Here is a 24,224-nt window from a genome sequence, read left to right on the forward strand (position 1 = left end):
CTGTCATCGTGGTATCATGTGTCATGCCCTCTTCTGAATAGTCAGCCGGTGCCGATCCTCGCCCACCTGATTGGCCTGCACGCCCCACACCTCTGTCGCGGCCACCGCGGCCACCCCGTCCAGCAAAACGATTCTGACCAGGCCCCGGAGCAGCCCCTCTGAACCACTCTGCACGCAGCTCCTTAACAACTAGCGCTGATTTAGGGTGTATGCCGTCGCCGTGTTCCTTGAACTGGTGCCCTAGGTGGCCAAAAACGGCGCACCAATCCGGGAGCCTCTCGTACTTGACCTTGAAAATTTGCCGCTCCTCCTTGTGAACCAGACTGACAGCATTCTTTAGGGGTTTGAACACATTGATTTTGATCCTCACCCTATAAAAGTTCCCTTCAAAGTCATGTGACTTAGGCTCAGCATAAACAACCTCTCCCACCTTCCTGGCAAGGGCTTTTAAGAGAGGATAGAAACCATCAGGCAAATCGTGCACTTGCATCCACAGCTCCAATGTATCCAGCTTCATTAGCGAGGGTTTTGTAAATCCATCGTATTCAGCCATTATCACCGTGTTGCCCTTGTAGTTCAGGGCCCTTCCTGCATAGCACGCTCCCAGTCACCCAGGCACGTAAATTGCAATGTATATAGGTTCTCCTCAAGAGGGCGAATCTGCACTGGCTGCGCAAGATCCCATGCCGCTCTCATCATCTTGTAGAAACCATATTGACTGTACTTCTTCTCCGTGTGGACACGCGCTATGGCCATCCATCTAGTCGTCTCTGGCGGCAATGGATCTTCCTTCTCCACCACCACATCATCCATGTCCTCCTCCTGGAGGCCCAGCTCGCTCATCAACACTTCCAGGTCCCGTGTCTTGGAGTTCGACGCCGACGCCGCCATGTTGTTCCCTGACCCGAGAAGATTTTTCGATCGGGTGTTCGGCCAAAGCCCTAGCCTAACCCCGAACCAAAGAGACGGACGCCAAGACCGGGCAGCGCTGCCAGAGCGCCCCTTGATCGGTCCGAGCGCAGCCCTTCGGCGGAGACGGAGGAAGGGTAGCGGGAACCCTACGGTGACGATCGAGTCGCCGCGAGGGGAGAAGAAACCCTAGCGAGATGGTATCCACGTAGGATCCTTGCTGCTTGATGGATGGATAGCGCGGGTGCAATTGTTCATAAAAGTTTCGCGCTGTAACACGGAAGCAATTTTTTTGGATTTTTTTCGCGCTATATATAGGCTACGTGTTTCTGGGCCGGCCCACGAGGTACGCCAGTTCCATAAACCGGCGCATAAAATGTCAAAAGAAAAGACAAAGGCAGAGGTATTGCTCGTTTTCTGATTCTCCCCAAACCCGAACGCACGCGCAGCCGCCGCTGGCGCTGCTCGCCTGTCCCCGCCTCCCCCCATCCCGCGGTCCGCCGGCGCTGCTCCTACGGCCCCATCTCCAAGGCTGTCGCCGTCTGGCGGCTAGCCCAGTCCCCGGTCGCCGTGTTGCAGGCTTTGGTCCATCTCGGTTCAGGTGAAATTTCAGGCAGCCTGCAGCCGGCAACGGTTTTACATACTCCAGTGCTTGCTAGTAATATTTCGTATCATGTGTGTGCGCCCAGTGCCCAAGTGTGTCATGCTTTGGTGCTCGAATTGAACAGCAGACGTAGAGATTCTGTTATGCGTGATTGTGCAGGACACTTTTGTTGTCAATTGTTGAGAAATTGTCAAATAGAAGATGAAACAGACCATTGATTTGGTACTAGCAAGCATCTCTGTATTGCATTACTAGCAAGCATCTTTCTATTGTATTACTGGCAAGCATTCTCCAGCTGACAATACAAAATCGTCTTGCACAGTACTATTACTAACCGTGCCTTCTCTGTTGCTGTAGGGACAGTTAAGCCATTGGCCGTCCAAGCTTGGCGTGCAGTCGGAATCTCCTTAAGTTGATGTTCGTGTGCAAGCATGCTGGAGGAGACGCTGCAGGGTTAGTAATGCAGCCACAATCTGCTTATGATACGCATAAAGCTCTGAGTCCAGTGGATCAGTAAATCTTCCTTCATGATAAGCATAACTAACTCAAGACCTCGGTTTCCCTTCACCAGGTGTGAGTTTAGCTGTTCATGCTTCTAGGCCTCTCCAAACGGAGGCGTGGCACGACTTCCTGCGCTCGCCGTTGGGTTTGCCCATGGACAACTTCGGCCATGCACAAGCACAGACATCTACTCTGGTACCATTTCAGCAGCCATTTACCATCATTGTCATCGATTCGTCTGTGTGTGGCGAATTTTGGCAGTCACTTACCATCTGAGAGATCAACAAAGCAAGAGGGGCGCGGCATACATGATGCATTGAGAGTTTTGCACCTGGTGCCAGGGAAGGCATATAATGGCAAAGAGGAAGGTTTGTCTCATCACCGCATTATCAATGAATGTATGCATGACATCTTGGGAGTTCAGTTAGGAAATCATGGTATGCATAATGGAGAAGTGCGGTTCGCTAGCTCAAGCAATAACACAGAGCAAATTTTACCTGATACCATTGATTCTCATGATATCTCTGCTTCTCCTTCCATGAATAAACTCGCAAAGGGAAACAAGTTTGTGCTACTTGTGGAGTTGCATAGGAAAGGAATAAGTGCCGATATATCTATTTTAGCATCTGCCATGAGCTTTTGTGCTGTTAAGCAATCCATTAGGACAGGTGCTCAGCTCCATGCTCTACTGGTGAAAGTTGGTTATGAATTGTCGGTACTTTCTGGTACTTCTCTGATTAGCTTATATGCAAGATGTTCTCAGCTGGAGAATGCTTGTCAGGTTTTTCAGAGCATGCCAATAAAAAATACTGTGTCGTGGACAGCACTCATTTCTGGTTATGCACAGGATAATCAGGTTGAGCCATGCCTCAAGGTATTTCAGCTGATGAGGCAGTCAGCGTGCAGACCTAATGACATCACATTTGCCACTATCTTCAGTGTGTGCACTAATCACGCACTTCTTGCACTTGGTAAGAGTGTTCACGGTCTAGAACTAAGAATGGGTTTTGATTTGTGTGTGCATGTCTCGAATGCACTGATATCAATGTATGCAAAGTGTGGGAATATAATTGAGGCCCAATCAATATTTGAGAGCATTGTGTGCAAGGACCTGGTTTCTTGGAACTCTATGATCTTTGGATATGCACAGCATGGCCTTGCTGAGCATTGTCTAAGCTTACTAAAAGAAATGGAGGAGGAGCACATAGTGCCTGATGTAATCTCCTTCCTTGGCATCCTGTCATCATGTCGGCATGCATGCCTTGTAGAGGAAGGCCGGCGCTGCTTCAAGGCAATGATCGGACTTGGAATAGAACCAGAGTTAGATCACTATTCGTGTATGGTAGACCTCCTCGGCCGGGCAGGATTGCTCGATGAAGCGTGGGATTTGATCCGTACAATGTCCACGCCCCCAAATGCAGTCATATGGGGTTCTCTGCTGGCTGCCTGTAGGATGCATGGAAACATTCCGATTGGCATCCATGCTGCAGAGCACCGTCTTAAGCTGGAGCCAGGTTGTGCTGCAACTCATGTACAGCTAGCAAATCTATACGCTAGCATTGATTGCTGGAGTGATGTGGCCAGAGTGAGGATGATGATGAAGGAGGGAGGACTGAAGACGAACACTGGATGCAGCTGGATAGAAATTGGCAGTGAAGTTTATACTTTCACAGCAGAAAACAGATCTAAAAGCCACCAAATAAACAATGTCCTGGCTGTTCTTGACTTCTTGCGATCTCATATGGAATACAAATATGATGTGCTGATAGATGGTTTTGAGTTTGATGACCCTCAGTAGTTCAAGGTAAGTTTGAGCTCTGAATAAAGTATTGGGAGATGATAGATCGCCGCAGTCATTTGTATGAAGATCAAAGAGTCAATTCTATAGAAAAAGCATGACTCACACCTCAGAGACTTGCGATATGATTCGTCCGATTCGTACCTCAAAGTATTCAATATTGTACTGCATTAGAAACAGTAGAGTTTTCCCACCTGACATCTGATTTGAATTTTGATGCTCAATGTATTCTTATACGCACTTGATGTTTTAAACCAGGATACACTAGTAATTAGACTAGGCTACACTAGTAATTAGTGCGAACCATTTGGGAACTTTATATGTAAATTTGAACCAAATATAAGAAAAGGTTGGCTTGATTGACTAGATAAGGTTTGATGGATATTTTTTCTCTGCTATTTTGGATTGGTCTGAATAATGTAAATTACATCATAATTTCAGTTTGACACTTGGAAATTACTTCTTGATTGCAACTTATGGTCAAATTAATCCCCTAACCGTCCTTCTAATAATTACTTCCTCCTTCCCAAAATATAAAGCATGGTTGATTTTTCACGGTCTTTGATGCATGGCTTTGACCATCATAAAGCATGGTGTACCCAAAATATAAAGCATTGCAGTATATATCAAAGTGCATTTATTGAACATGTATAAATAGTATTGTCATATTTGTCTTGTAAAATAATTTTAGTTCATCTGTCTTTATATTAATTTGGTAGACATGCAATAAGTAAAAGTCCTAGTCAAAGTTGTGTGATGAAGACCAAAAAAAGTCAAGCGCGCCTTATATTTTGTGAAGGGAGGAATATCTCTTAGTTGCATTCTTGTGGGTATGTTTATGGTTTTTCCTTTTAGTGGTTTTTAGAAGAAATAGATTTAATAATGGGTAATCCTCTATTTTACTTAGTTCTGTCCTACTATGTTAGTATATTTCACTACAATCTCCTCTAACCTGTAAGGCTTCATTCGGTTAGAACCCACCCTGCTGGGATCGGGGCCAAACCCCATGGTTTCATCCCACCCGGGGTTTCATCCCAGTCAATCTTATAGGTGTGTTCGGTTAAGCCCGGCGTGGATTGTAATCCTGTCTCATATAAACTGTTATATATTCAAGTATTGCTTCTGAATTTCATACACCTCCAAAACCCTCGGTTTTCACCGGGATTGTACCCCTGACTTACAATTTTATTCTAGTATTGCTTCTGAATTTCATGCACAGAGCACATTGGTAAATTGTCTAACAGTTCCATTTTGTGTAAAGCAGTACTTTCTGACTAGTGCTGCATCAGCATATGAACTGCTATATATTTCACACCATTATTGGGATGGGATCAGTGGGGATTGAGTGAGGGGTTGGGGATCACCTAGAGGATTAAATCCACTGCAACCGAACAAGGCCTAAGCCGGGTCAAAAGCCAGGCTTTTCCTTGCTAACTGAAGTAAATTGACAGCAAAGTACATAATCACAAAACTATAAAGACACTTATTGTGAATCCCAAACTTATAAACCATTGGACATGCTGTCGACCATATTTATAAACTTAACATCCAGAATACGTTGGCACCTTGCACATGAGCAGAGGGTCTAGGTCTTGACCATCAAAAGTACAAATTATTGTTGGCAAGCAACTCCATGATAGCAATCAAAGATTGTTCTTGGAGATAACATCCATTAAATCTAGTAGCTAAGACCAAAAGCATACTTCAGCGCTCAGGCATGAACAATACGACCGGTTCCGTCTAGCATTTGGTAAAGTTTCAGTCGCTTCCAACCACCGATGATGGGGAAACCGCGCGATTCAGCAGAAGAACATGGACGATGCTATCGTGGGATGCAGACGAGGCAGCTCCGGCACCGGGGCAGCCTCAGCCTGGGACGACGTCTCCGACATGTCATTGAGCCTGGTGAACTTGGCCACCTGCGCCCCGCAAGGTGTGCGTAGAAGATGGGAGCAACTGAGAGGGAAAATCAGATGATCAACCATGCCCTTTTGGCGTATGTTGCGAAATCAAGTAATGGCAAATCATGCTTACCAGCTGTGATGGCTGTGGTGCTCCTGAAACGAGTTCACAAGCATAAAAATGTCAGAGGAATGCACCGATGATCGTCAGAGGCAAAGTAAGGGCTGAATCTTTTGCAACTACTTCAGTGCACATACGCATAGGAAAGGGAGTGGACAAGCTCCTGCAGCTCATCAGCGGAGAAGCCTGTCTCATCTTGGAGCACATGGTAGTGTGTTGGCCTTGTAGTCCCCTGGAATATACAACCAGAATGACTTGGATTGTATTCCCTCCGTCCCATAATATAAGAGCGTTTTTTACACTACACTAGGGATATGATAAGATTGTATGTGTAGAAAAGCCTAGGAATTGCTCGTTTAATCCTATACAAAATTGTAAATAATGGTTCTGTGGTAGGTGTTTAGATTCCTATGAGATGCATTTGGTTTCGTATGAATGCTACAGTACCCCCATTAAAAAGTACTCCCTCTGTTCCATATTACTTGTCGTGGTTTTAGTTCAAATTTGAACTAAAACCACGACAAGTAATATGAAACGGAGGGAGTACATACAAATCAAACAACCTAACAATAGCCAAGGATTGCAATCCTCCACAAAAATTGGAAGATTAGAAAAAATATTTAGATAAAAGATGTAGGTTACCAGGGGGGGCATTAGTCACTTGATCAGGTCTCTGTCCATTCCGTAGGAAAAATCTCGTGTGATGATTCTTCTGTGCAACCATCACTGTGAACTTGGGGAACCAGTTGCCACTAAAGTGCTTGCCACCAAAAAACTTGCATGTCTGTATCAATTAGGTAGGCATTACTATCCAGGACTGGCTCATGAGGAATTGGATATCACTTATGTTTACCTCCATGATTTGAGCTAGCTCATCGTTCAGCACCTGATTGAATTGGCTCTCGCTAACACCATCCCTAACATAAGACAACAGAGTTTCCTTAGACAGAATCAGGGTGCCAAAGTAAACTTAGAGATGGCATCGAGTATTTAGAGTCAGTTTGTACTCTTAACATCAAGGGACAACACACAATTAATTCAGCAATTTCTACAGAAAAATTATGCTATTTAAATGCAGAAACCACTGTCAGTTAGCGTTTGCGCACACTTATCTCACGGAGGACTACTGACCTGAAAATGATAATTTGTTCCGGCTTCTGACCATTGTTGTTTTTGAGGAAGTCAACTACTGAATCCCTGAAATGTTATTGTCCCAGTGAGCAACAAATTAAAAGCATACGTATAATTAGGAAGCACTGTTATTAAAATTGTATAAATTGCACTTATATAAAATCTGAGCAGAAGAAACTCACTTAATGAGGACATGATCGTCATCTCCAACTGGCGTAAACAAGGTATCGATCATTTCCAGCCTGGATGACTGAGTGCACACAGAAGCTCTGTAGTTTGAAATGATTGGCCACTTCAATGAACTAACCACCTAGGCCAAAGCAACAAACACCCAGGTGGGTTAGCAAATTGTCGGTTGAAACTCTCTTCAGGACCATCAGCTGACACCTGAGTTTTTACTGCATGAAACTGAATACATAATAAGCAAAACTTGCTGCAGCAGCCGATGGCACGTCAGACCGTCCTGGTGAACCATGGGAAACATCCATACCAAAGATGATGATTCGAACCCTCGATACATGAGGAATAGCACAGGTTGTTTCATTTTTCAGCAATGAATTCAACCCGCCAAGCTGATTGGCAGCACAAAACAAAAGCAAAGCATCCAGTTGTTCAGCTAAAAGAAATCCAAATTATGTGGTACATTGAAGATGGCAATGCAGATCACACTGCAAACCTTGGCATTTATCTTTAGCAGCACATTTTGTGAGGTACTGATCTTTGACGTTGGCAGGAGGAACCAAGCATCGCGTCAAAATACCATACCGCGCAAGGCATCCGCGCTTCCATGGTCTGACAAGAAGAAAAAAGGCTTGGATGCCAGGTAGGCATAATGAAGCTTATTTGCAAGGCTGGGTTAAAAGAGCAAACCATATATGTCACAGTTCTTCCTCTTCTCGGGAAAAACGTACAGGAGAAACTCTGGTTTGTTTGGGAAGCGTCACGTTGCACTTAATTCTTTCTTGTTTGTAGGCAAGTGAAAGATGTGATTTTATGTTTACTTTGGACTATCTACTTTTATGCAGCCCCAACATCTTTAATCGCCGCCAACACTCTTTCTACCCCCCCCCCCCCCCCCAACTTTCGTCTACCCTATCTTATCAACCATTGTACATGCCCTAAGTAAACAAACAAACAAACAAACACACATCCAAGTGAGATGCAAGAAAAGGCTTGGCCAATGGACAACCAACCGAATAAGACATGTACAAGCTCTGAACATGCCACCTAGAACAATCCCATAGCAGCCTCCCAAGTAGGGATGGATTTTTGAAGTACTTTAGTCAGAAAACAGAAGGCAAAAAAAAGGAATATATCTAGCTCATCCTACCCTCTAGATTCAGCACAAGTGATGGTATCCATGCGAGACCACAAAACAAACAGAAAGAAAGTCAAACTCAGCAAGCAGAGAGATGGAAAGCAGCAAATTAGATGGTTCGATAGTAAAGGTTCTGAGGCACCAAGTGCGGCAACCAGCTTAGGAACACAACATCCCAGGAGTCCAACAGGCCATCACAGGCCACTACTACATACTACTAGTACTAGATAACCAAGCGCATCGCCAAAAGTTGGAACGCGCAAGTGCGGCTGGCTGGCTGGCTCAGCAGAAGAACATGCTGCTGCGGACTTTCTCATGGAGGCGAGGCAGCTCCTGCACTGGAGCGCTGCCGGCAGAGGTGTGGCCACCTCCCTGGCTCGACGACGTCTCGGACATCTCATCAAACTTTATGAACTGCGCCACCTGAGCAGCCGCAAGATGTGCATAGCAGATTGGAGAAACTGCAAGGAAGCACAACAAGGTTGCAAAATCAGCACAGGGTTCACAAGACTAACAACAGTTGGAAGCTTTGCAGATGCAAAAACAAGAACAGAAGTGCAAAACTCACCAACTGATATGGCTGTCGTGCTCCTTTGATACACATATGAGAGCGAGTGCACAAGATCCTGCAGGTCATCCGCGGCAAAGTGTATCTCATCATGCAGGATATGGTAGTGCGTTGGCCTTGTAGTCCCCTGCAACACACAAATAAGATTAGCTTTATCAAGTCACGTCAACAAACTGGAAATTGTCATAATGGTATAAGCAACAAAAATACAACTGAATGCCAGGCCTAACCAAAACTTGCAAGTCATTCAAGTAAGATTTGACATGCCCAGGATGCAAAAAAGAGCTGGATAAAGTAATGCATATGATCCAATACCAACTTACACAAATAAGATATTCAAATTGTCCGACTGACCAGAGTTTTTCATCATACTGTACTGTACTTATTATATGCTAAATGCATCAACCACAAAGTGATACTCTTACAAAATTTGGATGCTTGTTCATGACTTTCCCCCCTTGACGACCAAGCCGAAGACGACATTACTTGGAAGCACGCGAACGATGGGATCTACTCGGCGGCCACTGCGTACAAGGCTCTGTTCCTTGGATTGACTCTCTCTCCCATGGACCGTATGGTTTGGAAGGCTTGGGCACCCCCTAAGGTTAAATTCTTTGCGTGGCTTGCCCTGCAAGACCGAATTTGAACCGCCAATCGTCTGGAGAAGCATGGTTGGGTCAATTGTGGTCTTTGTCCACTATGCAATAGAGAGCAAGAAACGGGGCCACACCCCTTCTTCAAGTGTCGTTACACTCTTAGGCTTTGGAGATCTATCATCAAGAAGCTTGGGCTACCTCACATCAACATTCCCGATTGGCATCTTGATGAATCCGTCAAGGAATGGTGGGTCAAGCGTACCGATGACCGAAACCCGAATTGGCATGCCATGTCCTCTCTCGTCATGCTCACCTCTTGGACCATTTGGAACGAGCGAAATGCTAGGGTATTTCAGCAAAAATTTGCGCCACCGCCTATTCTCCTCCAAACCATCATTGGTGAGGCAAAGTTATGGGTTACTGCCGGCGCCAAGAAGCTAGGGACTATCATTGTGTGTGAGTAATTGTCATGTCGCTTGTATGGGGTGTCCTGTAAAAATCTAAACTCTATTCTCTCCTTATTTAATAGATGAGGCAAATCTTATGCCTCCGTTTCGAAAATACTCTTACAAAATTTTGAACACTTCAAAAAAATATTCACAAACAATCATGGTAAATCAGTGATGGTTCCAACAAGGTGCATAACTTGGGGTTCCAACAAGGTGCCATTAACAAAGGCGACAGGCAGGTCAGTATTAACTGATCAAGGGAACTACCAGTCGTATAAAACTTCCAATTTTTTGGTCTCTATTCAGTAGAAAATGGCATAAATCACAAACAACCAGCACTAGGGCAGACAATGAGAATACTGGCTACAGATGGTTCAAAACTTTTAGCCTTTGTGTGTGCTAGTATGAAACAGCATATATCACAAACAGAACAGCACTAGGGCAAAACATTTAACAAGCAAATATGATGCACCAGAGAGAATACTTACAATCATTCCAGCATGAGCGCACATGTAGAAGTCATAATTCCTTGGATGGCAGACTGCATTATCTACAACAGTGCCTGTGGAATGGCAACATTCAAACGTTAGTATTATTATGGAACAATTTGACATTATCATGGGATAGAATACAGCAGACAAGTGGTGTATGTTACCTGGAGGGACATTGTCAGGAGATCCAGGTATGAAGAACTTGGTGTGGTGATTTTTCTGAGCAACAATCAGCGTGAACTTGGGGTTCCAGTTTTCATCCAAGAACTTGCAGGCCTGCACCAAATAGAATAAACACCAAGTCAGTTGTGCAATAGATGAATGAGATACTCATGTATAGTATAATATGAGCCCAACTAGAACCACATGAACAGTACCTCAATTATTTGATCCAATTCAATGTTCAGCACCTGATTAAACTGGCTCTCACTAACACCATCCCTGTAATGAAGAAGAGATCAACATTTCCTCAAGAAAATCAGGCAACCATGCGATACCACTGACATTTGCAAGTAGTTATTTAGGAAGGATGACAAACCTGAAGATGATGATCTGATCTGGTTTCCTTTTTCCAGAACTGGTGTAGAAGTCAATGAGACACTCCCTGAAACAGTTCGGAATAGCAACAGGAAAAGAAAACATCAAGAGAACCACCATGGTACATTTGTATGGACGACTGAACAAAAACCAAAAAATATCTTACCGAACAAGGCCATCATCATCAGTTCCTTGTGGCTTGAACAATGAATCTATCATTTCAAGCTTTGGTGACTGCGAGCGCACTGAAGCCCTATATTTCGAGACAAGAGGCCATTCCCGAGAACCAACAACCTATAATCAAAATGGAAACAAACATCACATAATAGGTATCTTAGATTTGGGCATACTAGTTAGATTTGGAAGTACTCTAATGCAGAGGAAATTTAGTAGCATACTGCTGCAATGGACGGTATATCAGACTGTCCAGGGGATCCATGGGACACATCCATTCCCAAGATGAGAGTTGGGACCTTTGATACAAGAGGTATACTTGGGGACATTTCAATTTGTAGCAGTGAGTTCATTCCACCAAGCTGATTAGAAAAACCATCAGTACAAAGAAGACGATAATGTAAGCACTGTTTCAATAAGAATTAGATGTGGAGGGCACAAACTTTTGCGTTGATCTTGAGCAGAACATTTGTCAGATATTGGTCATTGACCCTTGTTGGGGCCACACATTGAGTGACAATCCCAAAGTCAGCAAGGCATTTTCGCTTCCATGGACCTATAAAAGAAAAAGAAAAAGATGATACAGATGATTGTACTAAACTTATTGAAGAGATACAGATGATTGTCCTAAACTTATTGAAGGGATACAATTAAGAATTTCTAGAACCAACCATAAACATCTGAGTTCTTCCTCTCAGCAAGAATACACAAGAGAAACTTGGGAGCCCCAGGAAGCTTAGACTTCACTTGCTCAAACATATCCTCAACCCTTTTTGGAGCAGGTGCACGTCTCATTGAACCATTCTCTTCAATTACAATATGAGGTTTTTCTACTGTCTGCAAATTTAAAAAAGAGTGAGTACAAAAACATTTCAGGAAATGTGTAGTCAGGTTAATGGAAAACCTACAATGCCCTTCATGCCCCCACACTTGATGAGGTCATTGACAAGGTTCATGGTGTTACACCTAGCCGAAAAGTTTACAACCGCCCATCTGTCCACCACACAAGCTCTAGCAAGCCTCTGCAGAAGCATAACTAGCAAAGTTATGGATGAAAACATGCAGGATAAAAGAGTAGGCACAGAATGCAGTCAAAAAAAGCAGACCTTGTTGTTGAAATTCCAACGTCCATTCCTTGTGAAAATATCTTCACCATTTCCAGCTTTGAGCTACATTACAGGATTCAATAAAGATGCATAAGGATTTCACAAGCACAGACGATGACTAAATAAGATATGGAGCAGTTGGTTGTGACTGACCTTGGGGGCCTGCAGTACCCTACCAGACACTTGGGTAAAGCCTTGAGCTATCGAAATTCCACATGCCTTCAGCATGGGTTCTGTATCATAGCTGCTGCGTTTCAGTACCTGCCAAATTGACATTGATGAAACAGTTGATAACAAACCTACAACTAGGTATTGAGACAGAATAAATAAGCCACTCACATCAGACAAAACTGACATCCTCTCTTGAGGCTTCTGCCTGGACTTCTCAACAAGAGATGATCTTTGTAGGGTACTCAAAGATTTGGTATACCTTTGCAAAGGCACCAGCTGGCAGAGCTGGCAAACATAGAAAGATTCATCAGGGAATTGCACAAATAAGGCACAACCAAGAATATAAATTACAGGAATAGTCAAATCAAACCTCAATGGGGAAATATGTTGGCCGCCTAGGTTTCCCAACATTTATACAAGGGAAATCACCAGAGTACCTCAGCTCAATGCCACGGTTCTTCACAAAGTAATCATAAACAGATATTTCTATTGCTTCAGGGTCACCATTCCCACCATTCCTTTGCTTGAGGGAAAACCTAGATAGGCATAAGAATCACCAAGCAGTTATATAAAAATAATGAAAGCTGCATGAAACTATAAAAGCATCTAAATAGTGCTTTCAATAAAATCTACAATGCAAAGATGCCATGCAACAAGTCCAAACAATTAATTAAGCGCCATTTATACAACAAATGCCAATATGCTCACTTACATCTGTTCATAACAATTCCTCTCACTCAAACCAACAATCTTGTATTCTGTATTTGCTGGGCTTGTTTTTATCCTTAAATTCTTAAGTGCACGCTTGGCCTACCAAAACGAAAAAGGATTAGATATATACAGAGATACATACACATTAGATATATATGATCAATGGTTTTCATAAGCAAGTTAAGGAGAAATCTTACCTTAGCCCAATCAATTTTATTAGGGTGGTCAACCTTCTGGTTGGCCAGCAGAAAATCAACAACAGGGCCAGGTTTCACAATCATTGTTGTAGAAACATCTGCACAATTAAGCAGTAGCTGTAAATATGAACTGTCACCTAATTTAAAATGCTGTCACAAGATTATATACAGAACTGCGCTCATTGACAACAAAGCATACCAATATTAAGAGAAAGCCCGCTCTGTGTGGCTCGAAAGCTTGAGTGGAAACCTCGGCAGCCCATCACACCCCCACCCAAGTCCACAAAGTTTGAAGGATTGTTGTGAAAAAATGACTGGCGGACTAACAGGCAGCCCCTGCAAACACAAAGAAATATACACAAGGAAATTAGACAAGATTTACCATGGTATATCAACACTGAGAACAAAAATCAAGAACAGTAAATTAGCATTCAGAAGTACATAGAAACAAACATACTGTTTGGAAGAGTGTTGTCTTAATATGATATCAATAACCCGAATGGCTTCTTGCGTGTGCTCTGATTCCTGGCCTTTGAGTGCCATTGCAATAGCACTCATGGGGATTCTAGCTGCAAAACTCAGCTCCACCTTGAAGGTTTTAGTCTGATATGGCCTTTTCACTCTCTTCTTGTCTGGACTGTCGTTTCCAGGGCTGCCATTTGCAGGAGTCCTACAAGCAACAACAGAGTTACATGAGCAACAACAAGGCATAGTAACAACAAAAGACAACCTAAAAGCAAGAAAGTTACATGCAAGAAGACATAGTAACAGCAATAGACAATACTGGACCAGGGCAGAGAGAGTTAATTACTTTCCACTGGAAACGTCTTCAAGAACCACAACAAACTCATTGTTAATTTGTGGGAGGGCACCAATGGTAAAAAGACTCTTTTCACCATCATAGGCAAAGTCTTTATGGGCTAGCTCCGATGGATAAGTCTGAGCAAGCTTATCAATGACTTTTCTACCAACACCTTTTCCATCAACAGGCCTGTCATCTTCATACTTCAGATTTACCTGCATCCAATTAAACAACGGAGGAATGACATTAGATGGTAGCACAAGGAATTCAACAACAATAAAAGTAAATGAGGATAGAGGCATACAATAAAGTAAACAAGGATAGAGGCATACATAGTAATGATGGAAGAATTCATCTGTCGTCTTCAACGAGACTTTGAAATGATTTGTCACAAGCTGTATAGGATTTCCCCTCTTGCCAAAACCAGGACGAGCGATCAGGGCCCTCTTAGGCTTTGAGATCTTCTTTGCTTCTTCAGGTTTGATAGGCGGCAGGGGTGGTGGTGGTGGCAAGTCATCAGCCGACTCAGCTTTTATCGGCTCTGCATTTGGCGGGAGTGGTGGTGGTGGTGGCAAGTCATCACTGTGTGACTCCATCTGACAGTACATCAGTTAGTCAGCTTCCAACAGTACAGGTACAAATTGTACAACTTAACAGTCAAGCAGAAGTTTTGCATAAAAACAAGTGAAACAAGTTATCTAACAGACCAACACAGGTGGTACAAGAGGTAGTATGTAAGTTCTATGGCACAACTTAACAAATCAAGTATGAAGGGCACATAAAGAAACCATTTTTCAGTTAATCCAAGGAAACAGAGGTGACAAGTAGACCTAACAAGGCTGGTGAATCCACAGTAGGCATATATATCAACAGACCAACATAAGAAAACAACAATGTTGACACTACAGACTCGAGAACGGTACCCAGATTATATTAACGAGCCAAATAATTAAGTCTTTTATGTTTATTGAAAGAAAATCTTAATTGGGAACAAACAAGGAATATATATAGCAAAAAAAAATTTCAAAATACAAGGCACAAAAGGAAGCATCTCTCGCTTTCCTTCCATTCCATATAATATATAATTAGATGTAAGCTGGCCAATTATTTTAATCGTAATAGTTTAAAGCAAATAAAAAATGGTAAACTTTTCTGACGGGATTAACTACCTTCTTCCTTCTTGTTATAATGAGATAAGGTCATTCCAGTGAGGGAATCGGTAAAAGTTGCTCGTACAAAAGTACATGCTTATACAGGATGGTAATGACCAAGCATGCAAATTGGACAACTAGTATCACATCAGGTAGGGCAAAATAATAAAGAGGTACGTCACAAACGTAACTAGGACTAACATCTCTTAGGCATCAGCAATATTAACATGGGAAACTCATATAGCAGGTCCTACTCAGAGCACAAGGATTAAAACGGAAAAAACATGAAACAGAGTTCACTTACTTCGGCGAACCAACAATGGTCCCGAGGAGCCGAACCGCTGAACTGATCTGCTGCACACAAACAAGTTAAGTAAGCCATCTGACAGTGATAAAGTGTAGGAATACAGGAAAGACTAGCAGAAAGATAAAAAAATTCCCGAGAAAGGCACAAGGCACAAAAAGAAGACATGTTTTCCCCTTGCCTCCATGGGAACAGAGATGCAAAATTCCAAGCAAAAAGGCCCAATTAAACATATAAAGAAAGCATCTAAATACTCAGTAATGGTACCCAGGACTAGACCGAACCAAGGGAAAAAAGAGTATTTTTTCCCAGCATATGGGAAATCAGGCCCAGGAGAAACCTCTGAAAAACCCCAGAATTTCTTCCGCTGATAAGAAAACCCCCAAAGTTCTTTTTTAGAGAAAAAAGAAACTGTCCTCGGGCATAGCACATACAAGAAGCAGAACGAAAAACCCTACACTTTAACTGCCTCTGGCATAGCACCCCAGAATTTCTTTCAGTCGAAAGAAAACCCCCAAAAGCTGGATTTTTTTTTTGAAAAAATAAAGATGTCCTCTGGCATAGGACAAGAAGCAAAACGAAAAACCCTACACATATAGAGATTACAAACAAAAAACGGTGGAAAAATAAATACCAAGATAAGATGAATAGATTAAGGGCCAAACGAGAACCCCGGAAGGGAGAACCGGTGGCACATATCATATTCTTGGACTAAAAATAAAAGAAAGAAGGAAAGGGCTCAAAACCCCACAAAACACGCCGAGAACGCGGGCGAACGGAACCTAATCCCAAATCCAACGCCCTCGGGAACATGCACACAAATGCATGACCTCCGCCGGGAAAAAAGATTCAAGGAAAAAGAGTAGAAGAAGAAGAAAAAGAAGAACAGAGGAGGGGAAAATAATCCCCCGTCCAAGAAATCCGTCGAACGAAAGCGGCGACCAAGAACGCGAGGAGAAGGACGATCTAATCTACTACAGAACTACTAGAACCCTAGATTTGTCCATTACCGAGGGCGCAAGGGAGGAAGCCTTGCCGTTGGCCTCCGCAAGAGAGGGCTTGGCTTTCTTTTCCGTTCCCCTTCTCGTCTCTCCCCCTCCCCTCTCCTCTCCTCGAACAACACTCCCCTGGACAGTGCCCCAGCCCCGGCACCGGCCCCCTCTTCTTGTAGCAGAGGAGCGAAGGGCAGGAAGGTAAAAACGGACGGACGCTTGCCATCTATGCGTCGCACGCATCGCGACCGTCCGTCGGGTGGGAGCGTCGATCCGGGCCGGACGCGTGGGGCCAGGGGGAACTAGGCGGGCTGCGTTGGCGTCAGGCGCGTCCCGTGCTGGCCTACCCACTTCCCCGGGTCCGGGGTTTTCGATCGACAGACGCCGTCACGGGTTCCTCACTGACGCCGCGGGCCCGAGGCCCGTGGGCCCGGGAGGTCATTGTGTTGGGTGGGGTTTTACGTGTCCGGCCGTTTTCCCCACGGCCGCGAAGCCTCTCCCAGATAGATATCCACGCCCACCACTACCCTTCCGCTCCCCGGGTTAAAGGAGGCTGCGGCCAGCCTTGCGAGGGGGCCCGTGACCTGCGCCCGGTCCATGCACCGGTGCGCAGCGGAGCGCTCGATGCAATGACACGTTTGGCGCCGGTGCACCGTGGGCCGGGTGCGTTCAACGCGCGTACGAGTACAGTCCTGGGTAGCAGTACGTAGTTGCAGTGGCGCGCCGTGCTGGCCGGGTGATTTTGGGCTATGCCTTTGAGCCGCATCATAAAGGGCGGTTGGTAAATTGCCATCTCCATTGCTGCCACCTGCCCACAGTACTCACTCCCTGCTGCTGCTAGTACTAGAACGCGACAGCTCGCATCCCTTCTTCTCTCCCGACGAATGGGCCCCGCGCTCGGCACGTGAGTGGTAGTAGAGTTGAGGCCAGCCTCCGGAAAAAAGGACGTTTCAAATCGGAGGTGATTATTGCCGCGACTAGTGGAGGATCTCGGGTCATAAAACTAGGATCGTCGCCGTTTACTTCAGTAAAACGATTCAGATTTTCTAAAAAAAATTCAAATTTTCTAAAAATATATATACTAAAAAAATTCTAGATATATCATCAGAATTTCTAACAAATAATCTCATGATGGACTTTAAAATGTTAGACCGCCAGTGTTAAGTATGTGGTATATATTGTTTTGCGTTTTAGGAGGGGGTGCCATGGCATCCATGAAACCCCACTAGGTCAGTCCCTGCAGCGGAGATTTGATTTGATTTTTTTTTTCATTTTTGCTTGTTTGGGGATTCAATTCATTTTGAGGAAATGGAGAGGATTTGTAAAGTAATTACGTCAAGGTTTGGTAGGTGGTAAATGGATTTGAATGTGACAGCTCAAAATGCTCTCACGTTAACCCTTTGTTGGAAGAGCTTTAATGTTAGTACTATTATCCTTTTTTAAATTACTTATGGTTTTGCTCCTGCTTCTATTGTATAGTACTATTTATGTTACTTTTATTTACTTCCTAAGATGCGCAATTAAATTTGGCCGATGGATCGTAGCATAGAAACTTGGCCAATGGATTTATTCAATTTGCATAAAGTGGAGACATTTGTAATGTTTTATGTGGAGGTTTGGTGCGTGATAAATTGAGATTTCTAGTGTGACTACGACGATTGCGTTGCATGCACACTTTTTTAGGGGAAAATGATGTGGTTTTATTACTGCTTTCCGAACAAAACTGCTTATTATTTTATTCATGTTATTCTTTTTAAATACATATGTTTTTATCTGTTTACGTACATTTCGTTGTTGTGGCAAATCACAAATTAAGAGGGTATGTGTGTGAAAGTTTAATGAGGGGTAAATCGGGGTCTCAACTGCAATGATAATGCACCATGCACTGACGATAATTCTTTCCCATGCGATTTTTAACGTGGTTATATTACAGCTATCTTGTTGAATTTATTTCTGGTTCAATTTCATGTTTCCAGTGTTTGGCATTTATGTTCTTTTTGTTTAGTTCATAAAATATGTAAGGTCAAACATATAAGAATCACTATATCACGTGACTTACCATCTGTTTTTTTTTAAATTGTAATTCTAGCATTAAAGCTCAGTGTGGTGTCATAAAAGTTAATAACCAAAGTAACTTCTCCATGATCAATGAGTTTAACATAGAAGCATCAAAGTCAAAACATACAGATGAAATAAGAAAACATTATGACTTATAGAAGAAATTTGAATAAGTTAAATTATGCATTACTCAAAGCTAGCATCGTTTCGGTTGATATGGAGCTGAAAACCTAATGCTCTAGAAAAAAAAACAATGTGTCCAAAATTATATCGACACTTCTATATCGTGTTGAATCTTACTTTTATACATGTCATAAACGATAGTCAACTATATAGGTTGAAGTCAGAATGATAGTGCTTGAGTAAGCATATTGTTCTACATGCGTGTTTTAAGAATCAATAAAACCTTCCAATAACTACTTACATTTCTAACGAGGCCATTGATGAGTGTGATAGGTGATCACCATACTTGAACCGTTCACATTAATTTTAAGTTGCATTACAACTTATGTTTAGAAGTGTTGCATAGAACCTCAAGCCAGTAGTGTGTCACGCGCAATTGTAGCACCAACAAAACTAGAAATTATGTAGGGCAAAGTATATCATACAGATAATACACCAAAAACAAGACAAAAAGGCACAAACTATTTATTGTGCCGCACAAATTTTTGTTTTTGCTTAAATGGCATAGTCCCCTAGAATTTGTGTTACAAATATGCTTCATGTGACTACATATATTACTCTATAAGATAAACTAAATCAAGACCGAGCCAACATAAAAGTAACTCTAACACAACAATGAGAACCTTCGACTCTACTCTTTGATTACATTAGACCTTGGGTGGTTTCATACTTTAGATGACGATGACAAGTCATGTAATCAAAAAATAATATGGAAAATGCTCTCTACTCAATCTTACCGAGTGAACCCCTCTAATCTGGTTGATCAACACAAGTTCAACTGAGATTGAAGAGGGTGCATGGCATCTTATTCCATGGTGGGAAGACATGGTGACAAAAGTAAGGGGTGAGTGTCGAGATAGATGGCCACGACTTGAGAATCAACAATGATGATCCTCGGATTCGCGAATGTTCCCTCGCGGTCAGAGGGGTGTTTGTTGGTGGTGTAAGACAGACAATGATGGAAAATAACCATGGGAGAATCGATAACGATGGATCTTTGATCGACTTTGATAGTTGTGCCAATATTGGAGCAATAAAAGGAGAGATCGGATGGAGGCAATGTAGCGGTAATGTATTGGTAGACGGGCGAAAAAGGTGGAACAACAATGGTAGAACGAGATGGGAAAGAGGATGACTAGAATGCGTGACAAGACATCCCCTCTAATACTATCTAGGAGAGATGACCTCCACCCGTAGTGGCAAAGGCAAGGGGGGCGAGCAGGGATCTGCCTAACGGTTGAGCGATTATTACATATGTACTCATCACTTAGCTATATGTATGCATATACAGAAGAACTTGTCCCCCCCCACAACCACCTTAACGTGAAAAAAGGAAAATTGAAAAGGCTCATGTGGAGGCTCGCTCGTGAGTTGTTTTCCAGCCTCCTGGGCATTGGGCAATTCTTCTGTGATTAGCACGTGTGTGGGTTAGCATTGTAATGTTGCCATTGTGTGCCCTCCGCATGTGTGTCTCTGCTCTTCCTGGTCAAGATTTGATTTTTGATGATGACGCAGATTCACTGAACAAATCTTTAGGCTGCCAATGAACTAGCCAAGGTCAACAAATCAACATTGTCTACTAATCTCTCTCGATTCTCAATTTCTTGTCCTGCATCATGTCGAACTTATACATCATATTTTGATTGTGTGATTTGTGATGTGTTGCCACGTTAGGGCATAGGCACTCACAATCATTCGAAAGTTGATCGGTCAATGTCTCCCCGAGAGGTAAGAGTAAGCATGGATGGTTTTTGCACGCATGCGAACGGTGACCAACATGTCTACTTTGACCTACGGTAAAGGGGATGAGAAAGGGGATTTGATTCTCTAGGTATATATTCTAGAAACATGGATCGTTTTCTTTCAAATACAACAACAAAACTTCCTACAACGATGATTTGTTGTTTAAACATGTATAGATGCAAGCTAAAAGCCACTAAGACAGCAATTTAGTTATAAAATGATTGTTTTGTTCGTATAACTTAAATTTCTATATGATAATGTTTTGTACTAAGGCATTTAATTCATGTCGTATTTCAAAGTAGTAGCTTGATTATCAACTTCATCTATTGGCACGTATGTGGCACTATTGATCAATATTAGCTACAGCTAGATACACTCCAGTTGAAAAAAAATGTGTGTGTGTGTGTTGCCTTGGCAAGGCTTAGATATGAAACTATTGGGTAGTTTGTGGACACCAAAAAATGGCCTCAACCACATCTCCCCCCTGTCTAAATTCTGGCTCCGCCCATGTACATCCGACAATTCATGCATGCACTACTAAAACTAAGTTGAACGTGAGTCCACATGCACCACTACTGTCTATTCCATGTTAGGTAGTTGATTTAAGTCAAAATATAGCTGTATATCTTATATTTAACTAGCAAAGAAGTATCTATTGTATCTTATCTTTTCATCTTCTTTATCTGACATTCCAGTTTAATCTCATAATTGTATGAATCACTTATCACTAAGCAATTAACTAGTAGGTTCCCTATAACCTAGTTGTCAATGTGGACAACTGTAATTTCAACTCGTGTTCATCAATTTAAACTTCTCTTCGTGGGTAACTCCGGAACCAATGCGTGAGGGTATCACTAATCATCGTCCAAGTGCACTTTCTCTCTCGAAAGACCAGTTGTATGTGTCCTTGGCCATGATGTCCCGCCCATTAAGATTGCATCATGTGGGAATGCAAGTATCATGCCTCTATTTGTGCCCCCTTGCAACTTTCGTGGCCCACGTGAATGGCACCTGAAAGAGCATGCCATCTTGGTCCCATGGATCTATGCCTTCTGGTCATGTGGATTGTCATTAGACGCTTCAGATTGCTTTAGCAGTGGTCACATAAACGATGGTATCATGATAGTTTTTATTAGGGCGTGTCCTATTGCATTCTCTTGGGCTCCCGTTACACTTCATCGGCAACATGATAACAACTTAAAATATAAAAAATTATCATGCAAAAAGAGTGTCTCCCGAGTCGTCATGCAATCAACATACTTGCTCAAGCGGAACTTCGAAATTGTGGAAGTTAGTTGTGCTTGTGGAGAACGTGTCTTTTGTGAGTTTTCACCCAAGTCATGGTGGAAAATCAAGAAACAAATGTGAAGTTAGAAATGATAACTGTGAAGTACAACAGTTGAATGGATCAAGATGGCCCTAGGGGAGGGGTGAATAGAGACAACTACAAATTAACTTCAATAATTAGCAAGTCTAGGTTATGTGAAATATAAAGGTGTGCCTAAATATTGATACGGTGATATAAACAACCCTTTATAATGAACACAAAGGCAAATGACTAGAGTGAACAACAAGTAAAGAGCTGGGATTAGGGATAACCGAATACTTCGGAGATGACGTGTGATACGTCTCTAACGTATCTATAATTTTTTATTATTCCATACTATTATATTATCTGTTTTGGATGTTTTATATGCATTAACACTAGTACGCGTCGGTGCTATACAAACAGTTTTTAACCCCTTTCTGCGACATCATTTGGAACCGTCGCGCAGTGAGTGTGAGCGATAGGGGGGTCCTTCCTACACGACCTAGAAACCGTCGGGAATATGCCCTCCTGGCACACACGCTCGGCAAAATGAGGTCGTGTGCGATCGGTGAGCGCTCAAACACGGAAATACATACAGTAGAGCTAAAACATACAATTATAGAGGCGAAATTGTTTCTGGTCGCAAGTACATCCCACATAGTTAGTCCCTGTTAAACATTTCCGTTCGTATGTACATCCCACACAGTCGCTCCAAGAAAATCGTTTCCGTTCATAGGTACACCACACACAATTTTCCCGTTAAATCGTTTGCGTTATTGAATGTATCACACACGGTCCATAGAAGAAACTGTGTGGCAAAGGCTGTCCATCACACACAGTTTTTAATGTGGTAAACATTTGCGCAAGGTGGCCTAACGCAAACAATTTAAGAGAAAGTCGTGTGTGATTGTTCATTGATCCAACACGGTTTATTCCTAGAAACTGTGTGTGTTGCCTGAGGTCATCGCCCACGGTATTTTTTTAATAACCGTTTGCAATAGCAAAACCCAATTAGCAGGCTAATTCGCCATTAGCAGGCTAATTGCCCTATTATTAATAATCCATTTATTAATTTAATTGACATTCATATTAAGCACATAATCTATTTCATTTTCATATTAAGGAAGCAGAATTTCATAATTGAAATACATCAGAGTACAATATGATATAGCTTTAGCACTCAGCTACCCCATTACACAACTGCACCAGCACCAAGTTTCACATGCAACATGTAGAACCTTTGAAAATTAGCATCATAGACGGTATATAGACAGATGCATCTTATTTGGAAAACTACTGAAGCGGAAGGCGAATATTGAGCCTTCATTCATGTTGAAAGTCTTTGCAACTTTAGGCCAGTGCATGTGGATGATTGCCCGTTCGACCTTCGTCCTCTTCAGGAACACTTCAATATTGAACTGTGGGTGTTGTATGAAAACCTTCCTCGCTTCCTGACCATAGAGGTGGTTTGAGAGGTAATCATCAGTGAACTGCTTTGGAAAGGCCTCAAAACAAGGATGTGCATAAATATCTTCTCTATATTGGAAATGAGGCAAAGGAATAAAAAAAGGCAAGGTATAATAGTTAGTACCATCTTGTAATGAACTGATGTCTTCTTCTTGTGCAGACAAAGATCTTGTTGTTTTTTGTCGCTAATTTCTTTATCCTAACAATCTTTCTGAGTTTCTTGATTTGATTGATATTCATGGACAACTCATTTCTCCATATGCAAAAAGGGTCGAACAGTGGGTCAAAACCTCTGACAGGTCAAGACCTACATGTGCAAGACCAAATTATTAAAAACCTAAATATTAGAATGGTTCTTGTAGTTGCAGAATAATGTGCTATTAGACAACGGACCATGCATGTGCTAACCTCGATTATAAACCTCAGTGCTTCCCATTGTTTTCCTGCAACACATATAAGGTAGTTAGTCATCAGGTTAAGTAAGGATTCGCATGCTATCAGTAAAATATGTTGGTGAAAAATAAGCACATTGCAGATTCATCAGATTAATTCAAGCCACATCAAAAACCCATTTATCAAAACTAAGCATGATTAAGAACTAGGAAATATAGCACTTGTATATGTTTTCTCATGTATTAAGTGCAGCCAAATTCGATTTATTCCTCACATGCACAACAATACAAAATTCTACCCACGACAATTGGACATCGCATTGCAGAATTGAACCAAGCAGTTAACTAAACACCATAACAGATGAACCAAACATTAACTGAGCACCACATTGCACAATATAACATACTCCTAATAGAAGATCAGACAGTTAACCAAACAGTTAACTACAACCAATTGTAGCAATTTTATTTGTTTCTCATGTATTTACTACAGACAAATTCAATTTATTCCTCACATGGTATACAATAACAGAATGCACC

The 24,224-nt window shown here is 42.4% G+C and overlaps 3 protein-coding genes across 9 annotated transcripts; 1 reads left to right on the top strand and 2 right to left on the bottom strand.

Moving 5' to 3' along the window:
- The first annotated feature begins 1,302 nt into the window (after positions 1 to 1,302).
- Positions 1,303 to 4,178, top strand: LOC109776967 (pentatricopeptide repeat-containing protein At2g37320). Its single transcript, XM_020335625.4, has 3 exons — positions 1,303 to 1,510; positions 1,871 to 1,966; positions 2,085 to 4,178. The coding sequence occupies exon 3, from the start codon at positions 2,103 to 2,105 to the stop codon at positions 3,810 to 3,812; it is 1,710 nt and encodes a 569-aa protein (XP_020191214.1). The 5' UTR covers positions 1,303 to 1,510; positions 1,871 to 1,966; positions 2,085 to 2,102; the 3' UTR covers positions 3,813 to 4,178.
- Positions 4,179 to 5,316: 1,138 nt separating this feature from the next.
- On the bottom strand, positions 5,317 to 8,062 carry LOC109776965 (protein argonaute 4A). Of its 2 annotated transcripts, XM_073510257.1 has the most exons (8): positions 7,642 to 8,062; positions 7,456 to 7,537; positions 7,148 to 7,373; positions 6,966 to 7,031; positions 6,688 to 6,751; positions 6,477 to 6,618; positions 5,847 to 6,066; positions 5,317 to 5,768 (listed from the first exon to the last, which is right to left on the bottom strand). In XM_073510257.1, the coding sequence occupies exons 3-7, from the start codon at positions 7,198 to 7,200 to the stop codon at positions 6,026 to 6,028; spliced, it is 366 nt and encodes a 121-aa protein (XP_073366358.1). In that variant the 5' UTR covers positions 7,201 to 7,373; positions 7,456 to 7,537; positions 7,642 to 8,062; the 3' UTR covers positions 5,317 to 5,768; positions 5,847 to 6,025. The 2 variants fall into 2 exon arrangements, with proteins under 2 accessions (XP_073366358.1, XP_045090698.1); XM_045234763.2 differs by lacking the exons at positions 7,456 to 7,537; positions 7,642 to 8,062 and having other exon boundaries at positions 5,633 to 5,768; positions 5,847 to 5,869; positions 5,972 to 6,066; positions 7,148 to 7,405.
- A 314-nt stretch (positions 8,063 to 8,376) lies between these two features.
- Positions 8,377 to 16,699, bottom strand: LOC109776966 (protein argonaute 4A). 6 transcript variants are annotated; one of them, XM_020335624.4, is made up of 23 exons: positions 16,551 to 16,699; positions 15,541 to 15,587; positions 14,418 to 14,681; positions 14,095 to 14,300; positions 13,741 to 13,953; positions 13,483 to 13,619; positions 13,284 to 13,381; positions 13,088 to 13,185; positions 12,746 to 12,911; positions 12,544 to 12,660; positions 12,358 to 12,465; positions 12,205 to 12,267; positions 12,007 to 12,120; positions 11,770 to 11,935; positions 11,542 to 11,654; positions 11,323 to 11,460; positions 11,091 to 11,218; positions 10,926 to 10,991; positions 10,765 to 10,828; positions 10,552 to 10,663; positions 10,385 to 10,458; positions 8,852 to 8,978; positions 8,377 to 8,744 (listed from the first exon to the last, which is right to left on the bottom strand). In XM_020335624.4, exons 3-23 carry the CDS (start codon positions 14,679 to 14,681, stop codon positions 8,566 to 8,568), a joined length of 2,751 nt encoding a protein of 916 aa, XP_020191213.1. In that variant the 5' UTR covers positions 15,541 to 15,587; positions 16,551 to 16,699; the 3' UTR covers positions 8,377 to 8,565. The 6 variants fall into 6 exon arrangements, with proteins under 6 accessions (XP_020191213.1, XP_020191212.1, XP_073366357.1 ...); XM_020335623.3 differs by having other exon boundaries at positions 15,541 to 15,590; positions 16,551 to 16,684; XM_073510256.1 differs by having other exon boundaries at positions 14,095 to 14,681; positions 16,551 to 16,684.
- Between the last annotated feature and the right edge of the window lie 7,525 nt (positions 16,700 to 24,224).

Source organism: Aegilops tauschii, chromosome 3 (assembly GCF_002575655.3).
Source record: "Aegilops tauschii subsp. strangulata cultivar AL8/78 chromosome 3, Aet v6.0, whole genome shotgun sequence".
NCBI lineage: Eukaryota > Viridiplantae > Streptophyta > Magnoliopsida > Poales > Poaceae > Aegilops > Aegilops tauschii.

Bases quoted from the DNA above. Each gene is read 5' to 3' on its own strand.
- LOC109776967 (XM_020335625.4), top strand. From the start codon at position 2,103: ATGCTTCTAGGCCTCTCCAAACGGAGGCGTGGCACGACTTCCTGCGCT.
- LOC109776966 (XM_073510256.1), bottom strand. From the start codon at position 14,681: ATGGAGTCACACAGTGATGACTTGCCACCACCACCACCACTCCCGCCA. The intron at 10,992-11,090 runs GTAAGATATTTT...GAACTGTTTCAG, and splicing joins GATGATGATGGCCTTGTTCG to GGAGTGTCTCATTGACTTCT. The intron at 10,829-10,925 runs GTTTGTCATCCT...TCTTCATTACAG, and splicing joins GATCAGATCATCATCTTCAG to GGATGGTGTTAGTGAGAGCC.
- LOC109776965 (XM_073510257.1), bottom strand. From the start codon at position 7,200: ATGATCGATACCTTGTTTACGCCAGTTGGAGATGACGATCATGTCCTC. The intron at 7,032-7,147 runs GTGAGTTTCTTC...ATAACATTTCAG, and splicing joins GACGATCATGTCCTCATTAA to GGATTCAGTAGTTGACTTCC. The intron at 6,067-6,476 runs GTAACCTACATC...TGTATATTCCAG, and splicing joins AGTGACTAATGCCCCCCCTG to GGGACTACAAGGCCAACACA.